We start from the raw sequence: 17,545 nt of genomic DNA, 5'->3' as shown, positions 1-17,545 counted from the left end.
TAACTGCTGCCCGACCGACAGGCCCCGGGGGTCCGACACCGCTGTGAAGCTGCAGACACTAGAGGAGGGTTTGGTTTTCAGCGCAGCGCCGCCGCTGCGTCTCCTGTCCTCTCTGAGATGCGCCCGGGCGAAAGGAGGGGAGGAATAGCCGGAGGGAGGGATGGCTGAATAACGAGGAGAGTAAACACCCACTCCGGAGTGACCGAAGAGTCTCCGGAAAGAAGGAGTGAGAGAAAGAGTGGGAGAAGAGGAGTGAAGAGGAACAGGAGCGCTCTGGAAGGACAGCAGGCATATTTGGTTCAGGAGATTTCTGATGAGGATTTTTTTTTTTAAACCCAAAACGCTTGGAATCGATGACTGTAGAGGTATGAAAGCTATTTCATTCGTTGTGGCTCTCAGGTGTGCAGCGCTGCAATATTAAATAAAACCTGTCCGTTGGCGGAATGTCACCCTAACCTCATAGTTTGCCTTAAATGTTGCATAGAAACTTTGATTAAAACCAGTCATCAGTACCTGGAGCCGATCACCGGAGACGCATCTAACCTGTGCTCCGTGAATTCAATTTGCAGACAGGTGGACAAATGTCTAAAAAAAAAAAAAAAAAAAAGAGGTGGTAAAGACAATTCTACAAAAACAACACGAGAGTCTTTCCTTTTAAATTGATTTATATGGATTCACATAGTGCCTCTTTGTCCTTTAATCTATTTCATTGTGCCTGCAAATTGTGTCCCACATGCAGCAGTGAAATGGGCCATGCAGATAGCGATTAAACAGTTTAATCTGTAATGAGGGTGAGGCTTTAACTCTGATTTTCATTAACCAATTAAGAGTTTTTGGTGCTGTCCTCTGAAAAGGACATTATGCCATTTCGTCTGCAGTGTGGTTTTTCTCTGATCTTTGACTCTGAGTTGAAGGAGCTGGTCCCTCTGTCTGTACTGCAGACACAGGGTGCTGACAGAAGTCATTCAAAGTGGAATTACTTTTGTTGCTCATGCTCTCACATTAATGTGGCTGTCATCCAGGTGTGCAGCCAAGACAGAGATGAAGGGATGTCTTTGTTATGTGCATCCTTCTTGTGGTAATGAGTGGCAGATCGGAGAGGAGAGAAGTGACCAAGGGTGAGAGGAGGAGATGAGATAAGGGAGAAGAGGAGAGGTGCTCCTGTGCCCCCCCTTTTTTTTTGTCAGACAATGGCAGTCATCAGATGTTCCCATCAATCAATCTCTGCTCTCCCTTTTTGTCACCCATTCTTTCTCTATCAGAACTTCTCTTCTCTTCTCTTTCAACAAAGTCCTCCACTGTTTGACCCTCACTCTGCTGTGTGTAGGCGGAAAGCTCAGCCGACGCTCTGCAGTCCATCCAGGCTGCCGGCTGCTGTTCTGTAATTATACATAAAAAAAGGAGGGAAACTAAGACACAAAAAAGAGATTCCAGATCAGTGACTTGGAGTTGTTTTAGTAAACTGGGTTTTATTGACCTGCACGGTCTCAGCAGCTGAATGCTCAATAAAACATGTTTTTCCTCCATGCAGATTTAGACAGCCACTTCTCAGGATGTTATCAACGGGCCAGGGTTGGAGGTGTTTGTGGGCTCCACTGGTGTTACTGGCCCTCATTTCTTATTATCCCAGTAACGCTCAGAGTCATGGTGAGTACTTTTTCTTTTGCCTGTCAATACTACTTTCACCTCTACGATTCCCTTCATTAACCCCATCCAAACCCAGAATCGTAGGCTTTCATTGTCTTGTCATCCAAATCTCTTCTCCCCCTTCACCCTCCCCTTTGTCTCCACATCTTTATCTCCTTCACCTGTTGTATCTCTGCCTTCTCTACTGTTTCTGCCTCACTCCTTCCTTTTGTCACTTCTCTGTTTGATACTCAGATCCAATCAGATCACATCACACTCGCGATCATATAACCTTCACATCACTGCGCCGTTTCACCCTGGCAGCGTGGCAATCCCCGCAACCCTGCATGCTGCCAGTGCGGCTACGCTTCAGAGAGGTTTTAATGAATGTGTTGTATCAGTGTGCTTCATGCTGTCATGAGTTTTCTGTGCAAAGTGCTGCACAATATATGATACTCCCTAAATTGTGTTGCAATTTAATCAGTAAGCTTGATTTCATCAAAAAGAGAACATGTATGTTGAAAATCTACTTTGTTCAAAGGAAGTGCATATCTTACTTCTCGGATGAACATTTTGTCATTGTGTGGCTAAGGTGTGCAAATGTGATTTTCTGAATGAAATTATCTGAAATCGCTGCCGCTCTCCACTACTTTAATAACTTTAATGGCTTCAGAGCTGCACGATCCAGAAGTCCATTTATAGTTATTATATTAACACTGAAAGGTCACATGTCCAATATGAATGTTTTTACATTTCTAAGATGGTATGACTGCCAAACCTCTTTCTTTTTTCTTCAAATAGACTCAAGAGTCATTCCTGACTGTCCTGCATGCGTCTGTGTGTGCCATTAAGCCTCCAAAGGCATTTTTCTTCTTGAATCCGTGTGTTCATATCAACATTTGGCATTATGATACAAAGGAATGTGTAAACATTCAACTGTGCTCAAGTGTGTGTGCATTTGTTTATCAGTGTGTGTAACTCACAGTCCTTCCAGGATGTGGAGTCAGAGGAGCAGTTAAGCAGCAGATGGAAATTAAAGGATCATTACACAAAATCCTGAGGTTGATCAAAATTCAAAAACCGCATGTAACAGGAGCAATTTTTTCACCACCAAAATGAAACCTTAAAAATGCTCCTCGAGAAGTTGCGTACCGGCAGTTTTTGTTTCGTATAAACATTTGGACGGTGCCTGTGTCAGTGCTTAGCTGCCGCTTATATTTACTTGTGGGAAGTCCTCAATAAACAACAGTTGCTGGAAACGAAAGCGGGAGTTTCATATTTGCTTTTGTTCTTAGTTCTCATTCTTTGCTCTTTTTTCCTTCTAATACTCTATCCCCTCATCCTTCGTGCTCTGTTTAACTTCAGTCAATTTTCTGCTCCGCGTGGCCCCCCTACCCTCCTCCTCCATCCCTTTTGTCTAAGCAATTTTTTTCCACTTCTAATCAGCACTTCCGTCATGTTCTTCATTGCAGGCGGACAGAAATGAGAAGTGAGACAGAAGTGTGACACCATGAATTAGCCTGGGATTTGATCCCAGTGAATCACAGCTGAGGATGAGCGACTCATTTTTTTTGCGGGTCTGTCTCTGTAAGCTGCAACATCTGGTTGTAGGGGATTTGAGTTTGAGGATTGCAGTGTCGTCTACCCATGCAGTATGTTTGTATGTACAACTCAAATGTCTGGAAATTGTCAGGAACACCCACAAAATGGATTAGAAAGTTGTTTTTTTGTCTTGAGAAATGGAGGAAATGGTCTAAATTTGAAGATTTACTTCATTGATGGATAGTGTATTTGTCTTCAGTGGATTACAGTTGTAAAATACGTTGATAACAATATTTGCTACTTTACTATAAGAACTACATTCACTTTAAGTGACCAAAAACTTTTACCGACGAAACCGGGTTCAGCCAAAAATCAGCCTTTGACTACCGGACTACCAAGGCCCAATCTCAATACTCCCCCTACTTTTCTTCACTCGCCCTTCTTTTCTCCACTCGGACTTCTTTTCTTCCCTAACCCCTAAAAAAGAAGGGGGAGATTTTAGGGCACTTGAGATCTAGGGCACTTGGCCCAGGTGCCTGTCCCATTTCTCCTACTCCCCCTCGTTCTCATCCCTACCCTGATCAGGAAGCAGAGAGCCAAAAGCTGTTTTAATTTCAGCTGTAGCGCTGTTAATATGGCAATTTATTAAGTTTTAATATTTTTTCAGGTATAAAGGTAACCTTAAGATCCACAACCTGGGCTCAGTTTATCCAAATAACGCCTGTTAAGAAATTTGACCCGATGTTTTCGGAGATGAGAAGAGCCGCCGCCCCCGGGGAGCAGCCTCAGCTCACAGCCCGAGAAGAGACGTGTCCGCCGGGTCAAGCTGCTGCGTCAGCCCCGGGAGAGAAACTTTTACCGACGAAACCGGGTTCAGCCAAAAATCAGCCTTTGACTACCGGACTACCAAGGCCCAATTTCAATAGATAGAACTCTCTCCTGGGACGCAGCTCTGTTGAGAATTATGCTGGCTGAAATAAATCATTTAGGAAGATGTTGGTTTAATAGATGAAATCTAACAGTTGTAGCTACGCCTGTTAAGAAATTTGCTCCGAAATTTAGAGATTTCTGTCTGCCGGCTCCGGAGTTTAGGTCCGCGTTAAATCGACGCAGAGCCTACGGCGTAGGGTACGGCGTAGGGTACGGCGTAGGGTACGGCGTACGGCGCGCGTCGCTGCGTACATCGACGCAGACCTTACGGCGTAGGTTACGTAGGCTCTGTGTTGGTGTAACGCCGAACCATAAATCCCTTTATTCTGGCGTGATCTTCCGCAACTTTATCTGAAAGTGTGTAAATTACCCAGATAACAGCTGGATTACTTTGTGGTTTCTGAAGACTATTATATCAGAAACATCCAAAACAAATCTGACGAGTCACAGGATTATTTCTCTGTATTTCTCTGAGGCGAGTCCGCCTGTTTGCCTTCGGTCGGCGAGTCAAATCGACGCAGAGCCGACGGCAAAAGCATTCTGGGAAATTTTCATACCCCCTCGCTCGCCAAGTCAGCATCTGAAATCCCTCGATTTGAAGGGGCTATTCTCAGCCCCTAGCCCTCGTTATGCCCCCTCCCCCTTGGTGAGAAGAGGAATTGGGACACCACTACCTTCACGGGAACGCGCAAAAGTTAGGGTTAGGGAAGAAAACGAGGGCGAGGGGGAGTATTGGGACGCAGCCCAAGTGCTTTAAGTTTCCTCAGACATAAATATTTGTCCAAAGCTTTGCAAATTTGTTCATGAAGAGCAGATGACCTGACGATACCACCAGCTCAGCTCAGCTCATACATTAGGCGCCTCTGATCAGTTTGTGCTTGACCTGCATTCAACTGCCTCTTGTCATCAGCAGAAACTTCAGTCTGCACGTCGTTCTGTTTACCCCACTCATAAACTCATGTGTTGCACTAAATTGCATCCAGTTACTACTTGATGTAAAGTTTCAGACTTACAAACTGTGCTGATTATGGCGCTACAAGGAAAAGAGTGGGATTGACAAAGCAATTAAGAGACTCCGTAGGAACTTAAAAAAAATCTATGGCAAATGTTTATGGCAACACTTAAAAATAAAAGTATCTGTTCAATATGGGAGCAGTAAAAGTCAGGAAATAACCAAAAATATCACAGGTATCATGAGAATCCATCATTGAGATACTTTACTGGATGAGAGAAAATGTGACTCTGCCGCAGGTACTAAAAAAGTCAGAGGAAGATATTAGAATTTAAGCCTAAGTTATCTTGTGGGAAAGCTAAAAACCTGCAGTAATACAGTGGTTTTTACCACACACAGACATGGACATCCAGGTCCAAAAAAATATCTATTCTCTATTTATCATCTTGTGTAATTTCTTTGTGGAGTACTGTACATAAATCAGTTTTTTAGCAGAAGGATTTGGCCACAATATATAGTCCTTGCTGTGCTGTAGTTTTCATCTGTCTGACTTGTGAGAATGACTCTTGGACTGCTACTTTTTGATGAAATGGACCAGTGTGCAACAAAGTGGATGGCTGTTCATTTTTTTTTCCTTTTCCTCTGGCAGTTTCTTTGGGTTTGAAAAGTACTGAAAAGAGTCATACAAATTTTGTTCTCGGTTCCTGCAACTCAGAAGGTGCAGTGAGTGACCTGACGCTTGGTTGCTGTTTCCTCTGCAGCAGTAAGAGAAGCAAGATCAATGACAGACAGACACACCTGAACTCTGACTTCATTCTCAGGAAAGAAACAGCAGACATTATTGCCAATCAAGCAGTTATTTATACATTCGGCACTTCATGAGACAGACTTTGTGAAGATCTTAATAGTGCATGAGGGTTGGTGTGTTTGTATGTGCTTGTATCTGCACACATACTTAATTATTGAGATTGATTTTCTTTTTTTTTTCGTCCTCTTCTTATTGGCCGACAACCTGGATCGATACTTTGCTTAGGGCTTCATCACAACAGATTATGTGCTCAAGTGCACATTTGCACAGAAATTGCACTTTTTATGTTTGTGTGTGTATCAGTATGTGTGTGTGAGTGGTTGAAGAGTAGCCTGATAATTATTGTGAGGGAAATAATATGTGTTATTTCACTGATATCGTGAAGTCAGTGATGAGGGATAATTTGTACAAAAACAAATAAAAAAGGATGGAGCAACCTGTTTTGAATGAAAAAACTTATCCAAATCTCAACTGCGTTCACTCTCCCCTCTGCTTTTCTGTTGACTGTAATCTGGTTTGTCATAATCTTCACTCTCTTTGGACTGAATGGAGCTCTGGATTGTAAAAAAGGGAATGTGAAGGAAATGTTCAGGATTTTTTCATTTTGGTAAGGAAAATGTTTTGTGATTGTAAATGAGCAAAATTAACTTTGTGGGAATATAAGAAGGTACATGTTATAGGAAGCATAAAGTTGCAGAAACTGTGTAGCAGTTGAGCATATAATAACCTCCATCATATCCATTTCACCCCACTGCCAATATGCATGCGTAAATTACACAGTGCTGTAATTACAGAAAGTGAGTCTCAGGTGAAGCAGCTGCAGCGTGCATAAGCATAAAATGGACTACAGCCGTCTTAGGATTTAGATGTGCTTTATGAAATGTTATATTGAGGGCTCATGAAGAGCGGGAGACTCAGGACTGAAAAGTTATTGTTGTACTCACACTGACTCAGATTCACCTTAGCATATATTTTACGGTTGTGATAGTATTTAGAAAAGTTCACTGAATTAACTTCAGGTGGTTTCTTTAGTTCAAGTTGACTTTTACTAGTAATAAATAGGAAATGGGCTCACTCATAAAGAATTGCTGATTAAGGGCCAAATCCACAAAAGGATTGCGCGGCTTTTGCGGCCGCTAAACCGGTGCAAATGAGACAAAAAGAGAGCGTCTAATTCACAAAGCACCCGCAAAGGGCGAATTGCACCACAAACTGCGCTGCCAAGCAAATAGTGTCATGGTGCGCCTGTGCCATTTGCATGCATGTAAATTAGGTAATATTCATACATTCGGCACAAAATTGCCCCCTTTCTATGCAATTAAGCCTCATTTCAAAAACCGTCTAATTCACAAAGGCCAGCGCTATTTGCCACACGCAAAAATAGTGGAGCAAATACCGTCTTTTCGAAGCGTGTATTAACTGCGCGCAAACTCACTCCTCACTCCCCCTCTGTCTCTGTTTCTCTCTCTCTTCAATATCATTCAAGCCTGTGTGATACTGAATGATATTAAGGGTGAAATCTACAGTCAGACATGACTGTAGACAGTCAGATCAAGTGGGGTTGTGGACTTATCTCGGATTTAAAAATAAAAATAACAGGACGGAGCTCAGCATTAATCCATACAGTAAGGGGCTGCTTTATTACAAACTTTATTAAAGCTTTATTATAAACATATAAATCTAGAATGTGTGTGTTTAACAGCTGACCTGTAGGTGTGTGTAGCAAAACACAGAACATGAATTACCGTTAGATCCTGATCTGATCCCGATCCAGTGTTAATGAAGTTACCGGTGCTGTGCCTTGTGCGTAAATGCACACAGCCTCTTAACATTTGACATTTCATTAGCTTATGTCATACATGCGAAATACTAGAGAAGTACAAAATGTGAAAGTTGAGGCTGTTGTGCTCTCTGCAGTTTTCATTATGGACCAATCTGTGTGCTGAAATATGGAGAACACTGGAAACAGCTCCGCTCACTTACTCAGACAAGGGAAAATTGCACTCAGCTGCAAAACTTTATGGGCGTGTTTGCGCCGGCATATCATTAGAGCAAAATCTTTTGTGAATAGGACCTTGAAGCGGGGCAAATTGCGGGCGCAACTGCGGCGCAATTCACAGCGCTATTTTGCGGGTGCAATCTATTCTTTGTGGATTTGGCCCTAAGAGTTCAAATATTATAATATTAAAAAATGTTAATGATTATAATATGGGTTCTGCTTAATGTTCTGAAAATATCAGATATTTCTCACTTTGGACACTACTTCAGCACTTATTGTGAAATTCTGTCTGCAATGCTTTATTTTAGCTCAAGTCTCTGTCAAGAAACCACCTCCTGCTCTTATTTGTCAGCAAAGTACTGAAAAATGGCAGAGAAAGGCAGGCATTCATTTTTTGTAAATGGAAATATGTCATGTGGGATGGTAATAAGTAACATACTGTAATAAAAACCTTTAAATGAGGTGCTCCATGCAGATCAGGGGAAGTATCTTGTCAGACACTAGGTCCATCTGGACTAAACAGCTCTCAGAGTTTGGTGCACTTAAGCTCCTTAATAGGCTTTTATTCTGGTTGCATGCATACTTCAGATAATAACATTTGAGTAACGTACCAGCCAGCCAGCGGGTGGTAGTTGAGTGCAATATCTGCGCGGTACATCCTGGGCTTCGCTGTTGCTCCTTTCCTCAGATCTATGAGCTAACATCAGCCACAACAAATTCACGAGGAATTTCTTCAGTGGCTAAAATGTTGCTGATGTGTGCGCACCAGGCATCAAAATGCATCCCTGCATGCGTTTTAAGTGACAACTTTTTTATTGGATCTCAGTTGCCCACTCTGTATGCAAATGTATACATAGGCTGTATCACACAGTCAGCGGTCAGCTGAAAAACAAATAGGCATCAGTGCATCTAAAGGTGTCTCTGTAAAATCAGTGATGTGTTCAGTGACCTGAACTGTGATTAACACGCTTCTTATATGCAGATTTTTTATTGTTTTCTTTTTTTACTGACAGTTGAACAATCTCAGTAATGTATTAGCCAAAATGGGAGGAAAAATAAAAGTACCATACAATTGTTTTGGCTTTCTGATGTTGTAGAGGTCGGTGTCAGTGATGAAACTTGAAGGTCGAAGCCTTTAAGGCCAGTAAAAAGTTGACCACCCGGACGGGCAGCTTTGACGCTGTGCTCCCTCCTGCCTTGTTCACTGTTGCTGCAGAAATTAACATAAAAGACAAGCAGAAGGTTGAATTAATTCTGTGAGTTTGGATGCTTTATTTGTGTGTGTGTGTGTGTGTGTTTTTTTTTTTGTTTTTTTCAGAAGATAAAAGAGCCAGACGAAGATGCTGGCAGAAACTACTGATTGTGAGGAATCATGTCAGGGAAGGGCTCCGCCTGTGTGACCCAGGACATGTACATGTAGCTTGAGCAATCAGATTTAAATGCACTTTCAGGGCGTCCTGAGTGTGTTCTCACCTTTATATCGGACTGGGAACTTGTAATCAGATCAACCTTGAGTCAAGATGCTCACATCAATTTTTTTAAGTAAAGCTACAGCTTGATAAATATATAAAAAAAATGTATATAAGTCCAGTGTGAATGACTTTTTCCAACTTTGGTTTAAATTTATAGTTTGGCTCTTTTTTTAGTGGTGGTATATCCACTGCATTTACTAACTGCTGGTTTCTGGGAAAATCAACGATTATCACTACACATTAATGTCTCATGAGAGAAATGACAGTCGTACGATGGTGATACAGGGGTGTAATACAAACCTGTTATCATTACTGCATGCTTATGTGGAATTTAAGTTGAAGCTGCCCCAAAATGTTGTTTATACGGTGTATACTGTACTGTAGATCTAAAAAGAAAAAAGGAAAGGTTTGGCTAATAATGGTGTTCCTGTTTGTGCACTAAATTGTTAAACGGTATGATATCCTGAGTGTTGAAGCAACTTTATTGAAGCAATATAAGTGTTGAACTTTTCCTTTGTTTGACTTGGCAAACATTATTCCACATTTGCATAAAAAATAAAAAATAAATAAAAAACACAATGATCCACAACACAAAAATACAATATAGTGTACACTGTAACTTTATTAGGCGACATGATGGAGCCTTGAATAAAATACCCAATGCTGTGAAAAGTTCAAATAGACCTTTTCACAACATGTTAAAACAAGTAGATAACATTAAAGTAGATATTCAGAAATGTTATTATGATTCTCAGGGGAAATGCCAGGAAACAGAGACCTGATTATTCTCTATCTGCATAAGTTTGATATCTTTCCCATAAAAGCTATGTAGACCTGAGCTGATTCGATTTTTTTTGCGCTTCTTAAAGGTCCGACCTACCGATACAGATTTTGACTGATTTCAATTTTATTCTTAGGACTATCATGAGCTGCATATGTGAACTTACTCAACAATTAAAGGTAGCAGAGGCTGCAGACTGTATGCTTTACTATGGTTATTTTTATTTTCTTTATCTTCGTCAGCTTCAGAACACTGAGCATAGTTTGTAGAGTGATTCTGTTTTAGGTTTTTTTTTGTTACTAGACAAGTTATTTCTTGATTTACATGTTGCATTTACTGCTGTTCTGTACTTGCTGCCCAGTCACTGTGACATAGTCTTTTTGAGGAAAAAAATTGCAATTTCTCCGTATTCAAATCTTCTAAGTCATTTCATATCTTCCATTACCATAACTTCCATTGTCATAACTGGCACAATAACCCAATATAATAGTCTTTCATCATAATACACACTGAGAAGGTTGTGCAACAACTTCTAATACACTGTATGCACTGGATGACCCCCCCCCTCACACACACACACACACACACACACACACACACACACACACACACACACACACACACACACACACACACACACACTCAGATCAAATGGAGCAGAGAGATGAGTGCTGAGGCATCACTTACACCAGTATGCAATGAAAGGGTGAAAAAAGACCTAGAAGTCACTAAATCACCAGAGTGGAGTGCTGGAGAGGAGAAGATAATGGAATAAAATGATAAAACAGCAGAAGAGAGGAAAGATGAGGAGGAGAGGTAGAGTTTAAACCCGAAGATGAGAAACAAAGTTGTGACAAAAGGGACGTGTTTCATGAGATCAGCAGAGGAGAAGAAAAGAGCGCAGAGATGGAAACAAGAAGCCAGAGTGGATTTGAGATAAGTGCTAGCTTGGTGAACAGGGTAGTTTGTGTACAAACAAGACGTCGACCACATATATTTACGTGTACCGCTGTGCACGCTGACACACACACACACACACACGACTCCACAATTTCCTTCATGAAGAGTACAGTTGCGATATCTTATAGTGACAGTGCAAGCCAGCGGCTGTCATCTCTAAATCCTGAGTATTAGCAAAGCTGCTGTAGCTTGAATAATCACAGAGGAGTCAGATCAAGGCTTATCTGGGTAGAAGAGGAGAGGGAAACCTGGGACTTAAAGGAAGGAAGAAAGAATAAGGGAGAAGGAAGTGTAGGAAAGAAGATGAAGGGGAAAAAAGAGAAAACTCAAGGTTCAAAAGAAATTGAGAGAAAAAAAATCACAAAGACTAAAGACAAACTTGAGTAAGCAAAAAGAAATAAATTGAATGAATGACAATTGAATAAAGGAGTCTTGAGTAAGGAGGCAGTGGGATGAAGAAAGAGATGAACAGGGGATAAAGAGACCAGATCGATTGTTGAGCAAAATCAGGAGATGGGAAAAGGAAGGAAAAAAGGAAGCTCGCAGTTGAAGTTGAGCGAGAGACAAGGACCCAAAGAAGGGAGGAGGAGCGATTTCCCAGTCAGCATTTACTCACCCACAAGTTGTCCTCTCTCAAACTGGGGCGTCAAGCTGTGCTTGCATCATTTTAACCCAGATCATTTCATTTAAACTGGGCCTCCAGCTAAAAGACTTGTCTGGTTCACGCTCTCTAGACCCGCTGAATTAAGGTTCAGCTGCATGAGGAAAGAACATATTAAATACTGTGTTTGGAAGGATATGCATAATTTTCACACTGAGGGTAGGGTGGGGTTGGGGGATTTCGTCAAGGCCTCTATGACTCCAAGTATTTACATGAGATACATTTTTTGCCATGTGGCGGATGCTAAATTTCTGCCAAATTCGAGGTGTTGGGTTTGTAACCTTTCCAGAGGCTTCCAGTGAGTCCAGTGATGTTTCTCCTCAGATAAAGTGTTTTGAGTGTTCTGCATGAACAAACATGCTGTAAATCTTGGGCAGGTCTAAGCTCTTCAGCCATGGTTTGTGCACTTTTGTGATGTGAAAAATAGAGGCGTAATGTCTAATGTGTTTCACAAAGAATCTCTGCGCTCACTCTCATAGAGAGGAAGCTTGAAATGTGGAGCTCTTGGTTGATATTTATGGCAGAGAGAGGTGGTAAACAAGAACAGACGTGTTTGATTGTGAAGGGTAATTTATATCAGAGACCCTCATGTTCCCTCTGCATCCACAGCTTTATGTCCATATTCATTATTCATGGTTGCCATCTCTGGTTTTGTCTTCAGCATATACATCTTGATTTGTTTTCTCCCAATGATTGTGTAGGTGCAAGTGTGTTCATTCACATGCAAGGCAAAGGTAGAGGTACTCAAAGCAATGTTCTGCTGGTTATTAGTTTCCTGTCTGCCAGCTCACTCCTCCTACTATGAATGCATTAAATGATACCATAGTAGTGCTATCATGTACTTAAAATTATTCATAGATTCTCATTGTGTCGCATCATACCTTTTTATCCTCTTTTTTTTTTAGATATTGGATAGTTGATGTGGTGTAATTACTTTAAAAAAAGCAGCAAGCAAAATATAAAAGTGTGCAGTGCTGCAGGGGGTCTCACAAAAACAGAATTAAATGTCCAACAAGATGTCTCTGAGGAGGTTGGATTCAGATTTTTCTTTCTTTTAATTAAGTAAAAGTTGGATAAATATGCAACTTAATGATTCAACTTGACTGGGTTTCAACTAGCATCCTTGGTATCTTTAAAAAAGAATAAATAAATAAATAAATAAAAAGGAAGAAAAAGACTATGATTAAAAGCATGGCAGGAATTCCAACTGATTACTACAAGACTGCAGTTCATTAAAGGTATTGTTTTTAGACAAGGTATGATTAAAAACAGTGTATGTGTTCTGAAATAAAAACTTTTTTCATCACCCAAAGTTGGCGTACAGTTTTACTGCATCACTTATCCCATTTTTTATTTTGAAATTAATTTTAATTTTGATGTGAGTGCTGACGGGTAAAGTGGTGCTGTATTACATGGGTCATTAGATTCATTTATGACAGCTCATCTATAGAAACCTTTCACAAAGTGTTTTTTCTCATTTTCTCTTGGCAGAATGATATAGAAATATGCTGAAAAGGTGATACGGTTTGCAGGCATAAAGGTTATCAGCCACTGTTGTTTTTATCTGAGGTGAATTATTCAATGATATTATATTATACTCTTCTCTGTTCTTGATCCGTATTTCCGCTCTCCAGTCTTGTCGTTTGTCATCGCTATCTCTGCCTGTGGATTTTAAGCAGTCAAATTTTCCTCTGATTTGTGCAGTCTGTGAATGTAAGTAACGGCAGTTGCAAAGATTCATGAAGAGTGTGGTTGCTATGACTATCATCAAAAGATCTGTGCAGATTTGTAAAGGTAATGCTGATGTACCTTTCATTTCTCCATTACATAAGCCCAATGGGTCAATATATGTACTGAACTGCATAAAAGATGTTCTTGCTGGAGCTGCTTGGTCTGAAAAGTGAAGCCAATTGAAAACTCATTTTGATTTAAACTACCACTCAGTACGTTTACATGCAGCAAAGGTGTGTGTGTGTGTGTGTGTGTCCACATGAGTCAATAAGAGACCACTGACTCAACATGTGGTCCGCATGAACCAATTACAGCATAGCCTCACACACCTGAATTTGACTCGACACTAGGGCTGTAATCTCCTAATAAATCTCTCGATTTATTAGTAAATGTGGCCTGGCTCGACTAACATTCTTATTGGTCAATTCTTTAATTTAATTTAGTTTAATTTAATCTGGAGGAAAGTACCAAGTTCTGATGGGGGTGTTTTCAGAGCACACCTCTCTCACAGGTAACGGTCTATCTTTGGACACCCCCTTGTTTTTACTATTTTGGATTAGGCCAGCCCACTGACTAGAGACGGATAGATTGTAAAGTAGAAAGACAAGGTCCGTTGATTTGTTGAACTCTATCATGTCGAAGACACCTGCAGTGTGGCAGAATATCATAAAAATAGACAAAGGAAAAAAAGTTGAATGCAAACTTTGCAAGCACCAGTTTGGATATCACAGCTCCACATCAAACATGGCGCATCACCTGAAAACGGTAAACAAACTTGCCCCGTCCGTTTTGACAACATGAACATATCAGAATTGACATATTTCAATGTTTTGAGTCTAACAATTGTTTTGTAACATCCCCGCAACAACGGCGGCATCCCAGTGCTGGATGTGGAGCCTCTCACTCCGACACACCGGTGTGCTGTTGACTTAATTAGTCTCTGTAGCTGTGGTGCGAGTGTTGTTTTATTAAATATATTCTGATTATAGTGGCGGCCAATTATTAAAACATGACAAAGATCAAAAATGTTTCAATATAGCACATTTTAGATAAATTCTTGTCCATCGACGCTGATAATCATCTGTTTGGAATAATTTCTGATTTAGGGCAAGCCAGAAACACGTACCGCGGTTGAATTGGTTTGATATTGGATATTGGATATTATGAATTCAACACCCATAAAACTTGTGATACATACCACTGATTTTGGTCAAACCACTTGTGATGTGTTCATGGTCATCTAGACTATATATCACAAGAGAGTAATTATTATAAAATCATATTATGGGCTGATTTAATGAGGTTTAATGAAAACAATCGGTGTTATGTATCACACGTTTTATGGGTGTTGAATTAAACCTCATTAAGCCCATAATATGATTTTATAATAATTACTCTCTTGTGACATATAGTCTAGATGACCATGAACACATCACAAGCAATATGACCAAAATCAGTGGTATGTATCACAAGTTTTATGGGTGTTGAATTCATTAAACCACATGAAATCAGCCCATATATATGATTTTTAATAATTATAGTATATGTTTTTTAATTATAGTATATGTTTTGTGATATACAGTCTAGATGACCATGAACACATCACAAGTGGTTTGACCAAAATCAGTGGTATGTATCACAAGTTTTATGGGTGTTGAATTCATAATATCCAATATCAAACCAATTCAACCGCGGTGAAACACGTAATATGTAAAGAGTGCTCTTAAGGTGTTTCAGCACCACAAGCCAACACAACTAACTTGTTCAACCACCTAAAACAAGTCACAAAGTCAGCTACGATGAATGCATGAAGGCAAAGAAAAACCCTTGCATCCGTTGCAAGCGTGAGTGGTTCATCATCATCATCTCAAATGTCCCTTACAAGCCTCACCATCACCATACCCATTGTTGTGCCGGATTCAGCACCCCTGCAGTGAAAAGCACCCCCTCGTCGTACACACAATGACAAAAATTATATTCTCATTTCACACACTCACATGAACACATACTTAGGAGTTTATATTCAATGATAAGTAGACCAAGAAAAAAAACAACACACTGACACTTCAATATATTTATATATACACACTCACACAAACACATACTTAGGAGTTTATATTATATATATTTACAAATATTATGGAAGACAACACAGTAAGCAGGCTATTAATTAATGACATCAATAACCATTTACCCGATTTTTGTTATCTGTGACTGTGATTGTGGGAAAGTATGACTATTGTGGAATCCATGAGCGCATTTAAACATGAATCATTAACACAAAACTGGACGCTAAACAGTGTGTACGACGAGGGGGTGCTTTTCACGGCAGGGGTGCTGAATCCGGCACAACACCCATCCACCTCGCAGAGACATGTCGATCACTAAAGCAATCACGTTCCATTTGGCCAAATATATGTTCCCAGAATTAACAGAAATGTATGTTAGAGTGTAAGCTGTGTCATGTTTATTTAATTTTGTGTGACATTTATTTTTATTTCTATTTCGATTATGAAGGCACTAAAATTAGTGTGAGAAATGAGCAGCAATTTTATTTTTATGCAAATGTTTGTAAATTAGCAGTAATGTAGCACACAGATGTGATGTGTTTACATGACGGTGCAATAAAAACAAAAATTGGACTTAACTCATTATGATGAGTGATAAATAAACGTGATCACAATATTAATCAAAATAATCGTTAGCATCCAATGTCGTTGTTTCTCAGTAGTGGGAACTTAAGTTATGTAATCTTTTTTTTACCTTTGCAAGTTCACAATGTGAAATGTGAACAAAATAGGTGCTTTTCTGCTAACAAATGATCACCAGTGGCAGTAGCCAGTTAAAACAGACAAATAATTGACCTAAAAATGAGATAAATGTGTGAACAATTTGTGTTAACGCTTCCTTTTTAGGGAGTGACATAAAGTGTGAAATTTGGGGTTGATGGACCTTACACAAATGAATTACAGATACAGTATACCTTGCTAGAACTGGTTTGATAACTTATGAAGCATTCAAATGCAAATTTAAACCTAGAATGTCTGACTTCTAAGTCGAAAATGTTAATGAAAATGCTAAAAGAGATTGAATCTTTTCATTGGTAAATCATGTAAAGGCACCAAATAAACCAGTAGGCATCCAAGTCTTTTTTTTTTTTTTAAATGTATTTATTTATTTTGATCAATTTGCATACTGAGCATGTTGAGGTGAACTAACATTACTGGAAGGTCCAACTTGCTGTTGCTGAAGTACAAAGAAAGCGGCTTAAATGTGTTTCACGTTCAACCAGCTGTGGTTCCTCTTAGCCCTAGAAACTCAAGATGGCAACAGTTGAATAAGAACTTCAAATCTTAAAAAATGTCACATTAAATCCCAGAGGTGATGTTAATTTCTCTTACACTTTGAAAAAAAATCTTTCATATGTTTTTGAGATAACTGTAATGTGTTTCTTGGAACTTAGTTGCCTGAAAACATGTCCCCCCTGAAACATTTCATACCTTTTTGGTGGTGTTTTGATCTGATGCAATCCGAAGCTGAGCTTTTCACCATACTGATCTGCTTCATTTGTTGCTTTCATTGCCGTGGGAACTTAAGAAATGAAATTCCTTCATTCATCTTGTCTTAGAGTCACTTATTTTTTTCTTTTAGCTTTTTGAGAAAAATGTTGTTGCCCGGCCTCAGGCACTGCTTACTTTCTTATTAACACATTATGACTCATGTCTGGGAACTTTTTAATTATTATCGTTTCCTTTCATCACACATTTAAACGCAGCATCAGTTATCAAAGCAATCTGTTTCTTTGCTTTATTGAAGCTGATTAAACTGTCACATTGTTCTTCAGTTCCAGCTCCGAAGAGACTGCGTTTCAAAGTGCTGAGTTCAAGTAAACTCCACGTTTCATGGAGGGAGCCCAAAGGAGATGTCGACAGCTACCTGTTTATCTACAATAGTATACCAGGTAGGAGCTTACCATCTTCACAACACATGCAGAGTAAATACCATGACACGAGAGAGTAACCTCACTTTTACATTTTTGAGGCAGGATCACATTACTAGATTTTCGGTCTGTCAGTGAGGATT

At 39.9% G+C, this 17,545-nt stretch overlaps 1 protein-coding gene across 1 annotated transcript in view; it reads left to right on the top strand.

Annotated features, from left to right (window-relative positions):
- The window catches only part of col14a1a (collagen, type XIV, alpha 1a), a 143,169-nt gene continuing 125,624 nt past the window's right edge, over positions 1-17,545 (top strand). The window contains exons 1-3 of the mRNA XM_061716468.1: positions 1-365; positions 1,532-1,647; positions 17,307-17,423. Coding sequence (XP_061572452.1) covers positions 1,554-1,647; positions 17,307-17,423 — 211 coding nt within the window. The 5' untranslated portion in view covers positions 1-365; positions 1,532-1,553. The remainder of the gene's footprint in view (positions 366-1,531; positions 1,648-17,306; positions 17,424-17,545) is intronic.

The sequence above is a fragment of the Cololabis saira genome, chromosome 3 (genome assembly GCF_033807715.1).
Source record: "Cololabis saira isolate AMF1-May2022 chromosome 3, fColSai1.1, whole genome shotgun sequence".
NCBI lineage: Eukaryota > Metazoa > Chordata > Actinopteri > Beloniformes > Belonidae > Cololabis > Cololabis saira.
Note: the sequence above shows the minus strand (reverse complement) of the source record. Positions and strands in the feature narration are given on the sequence as shown.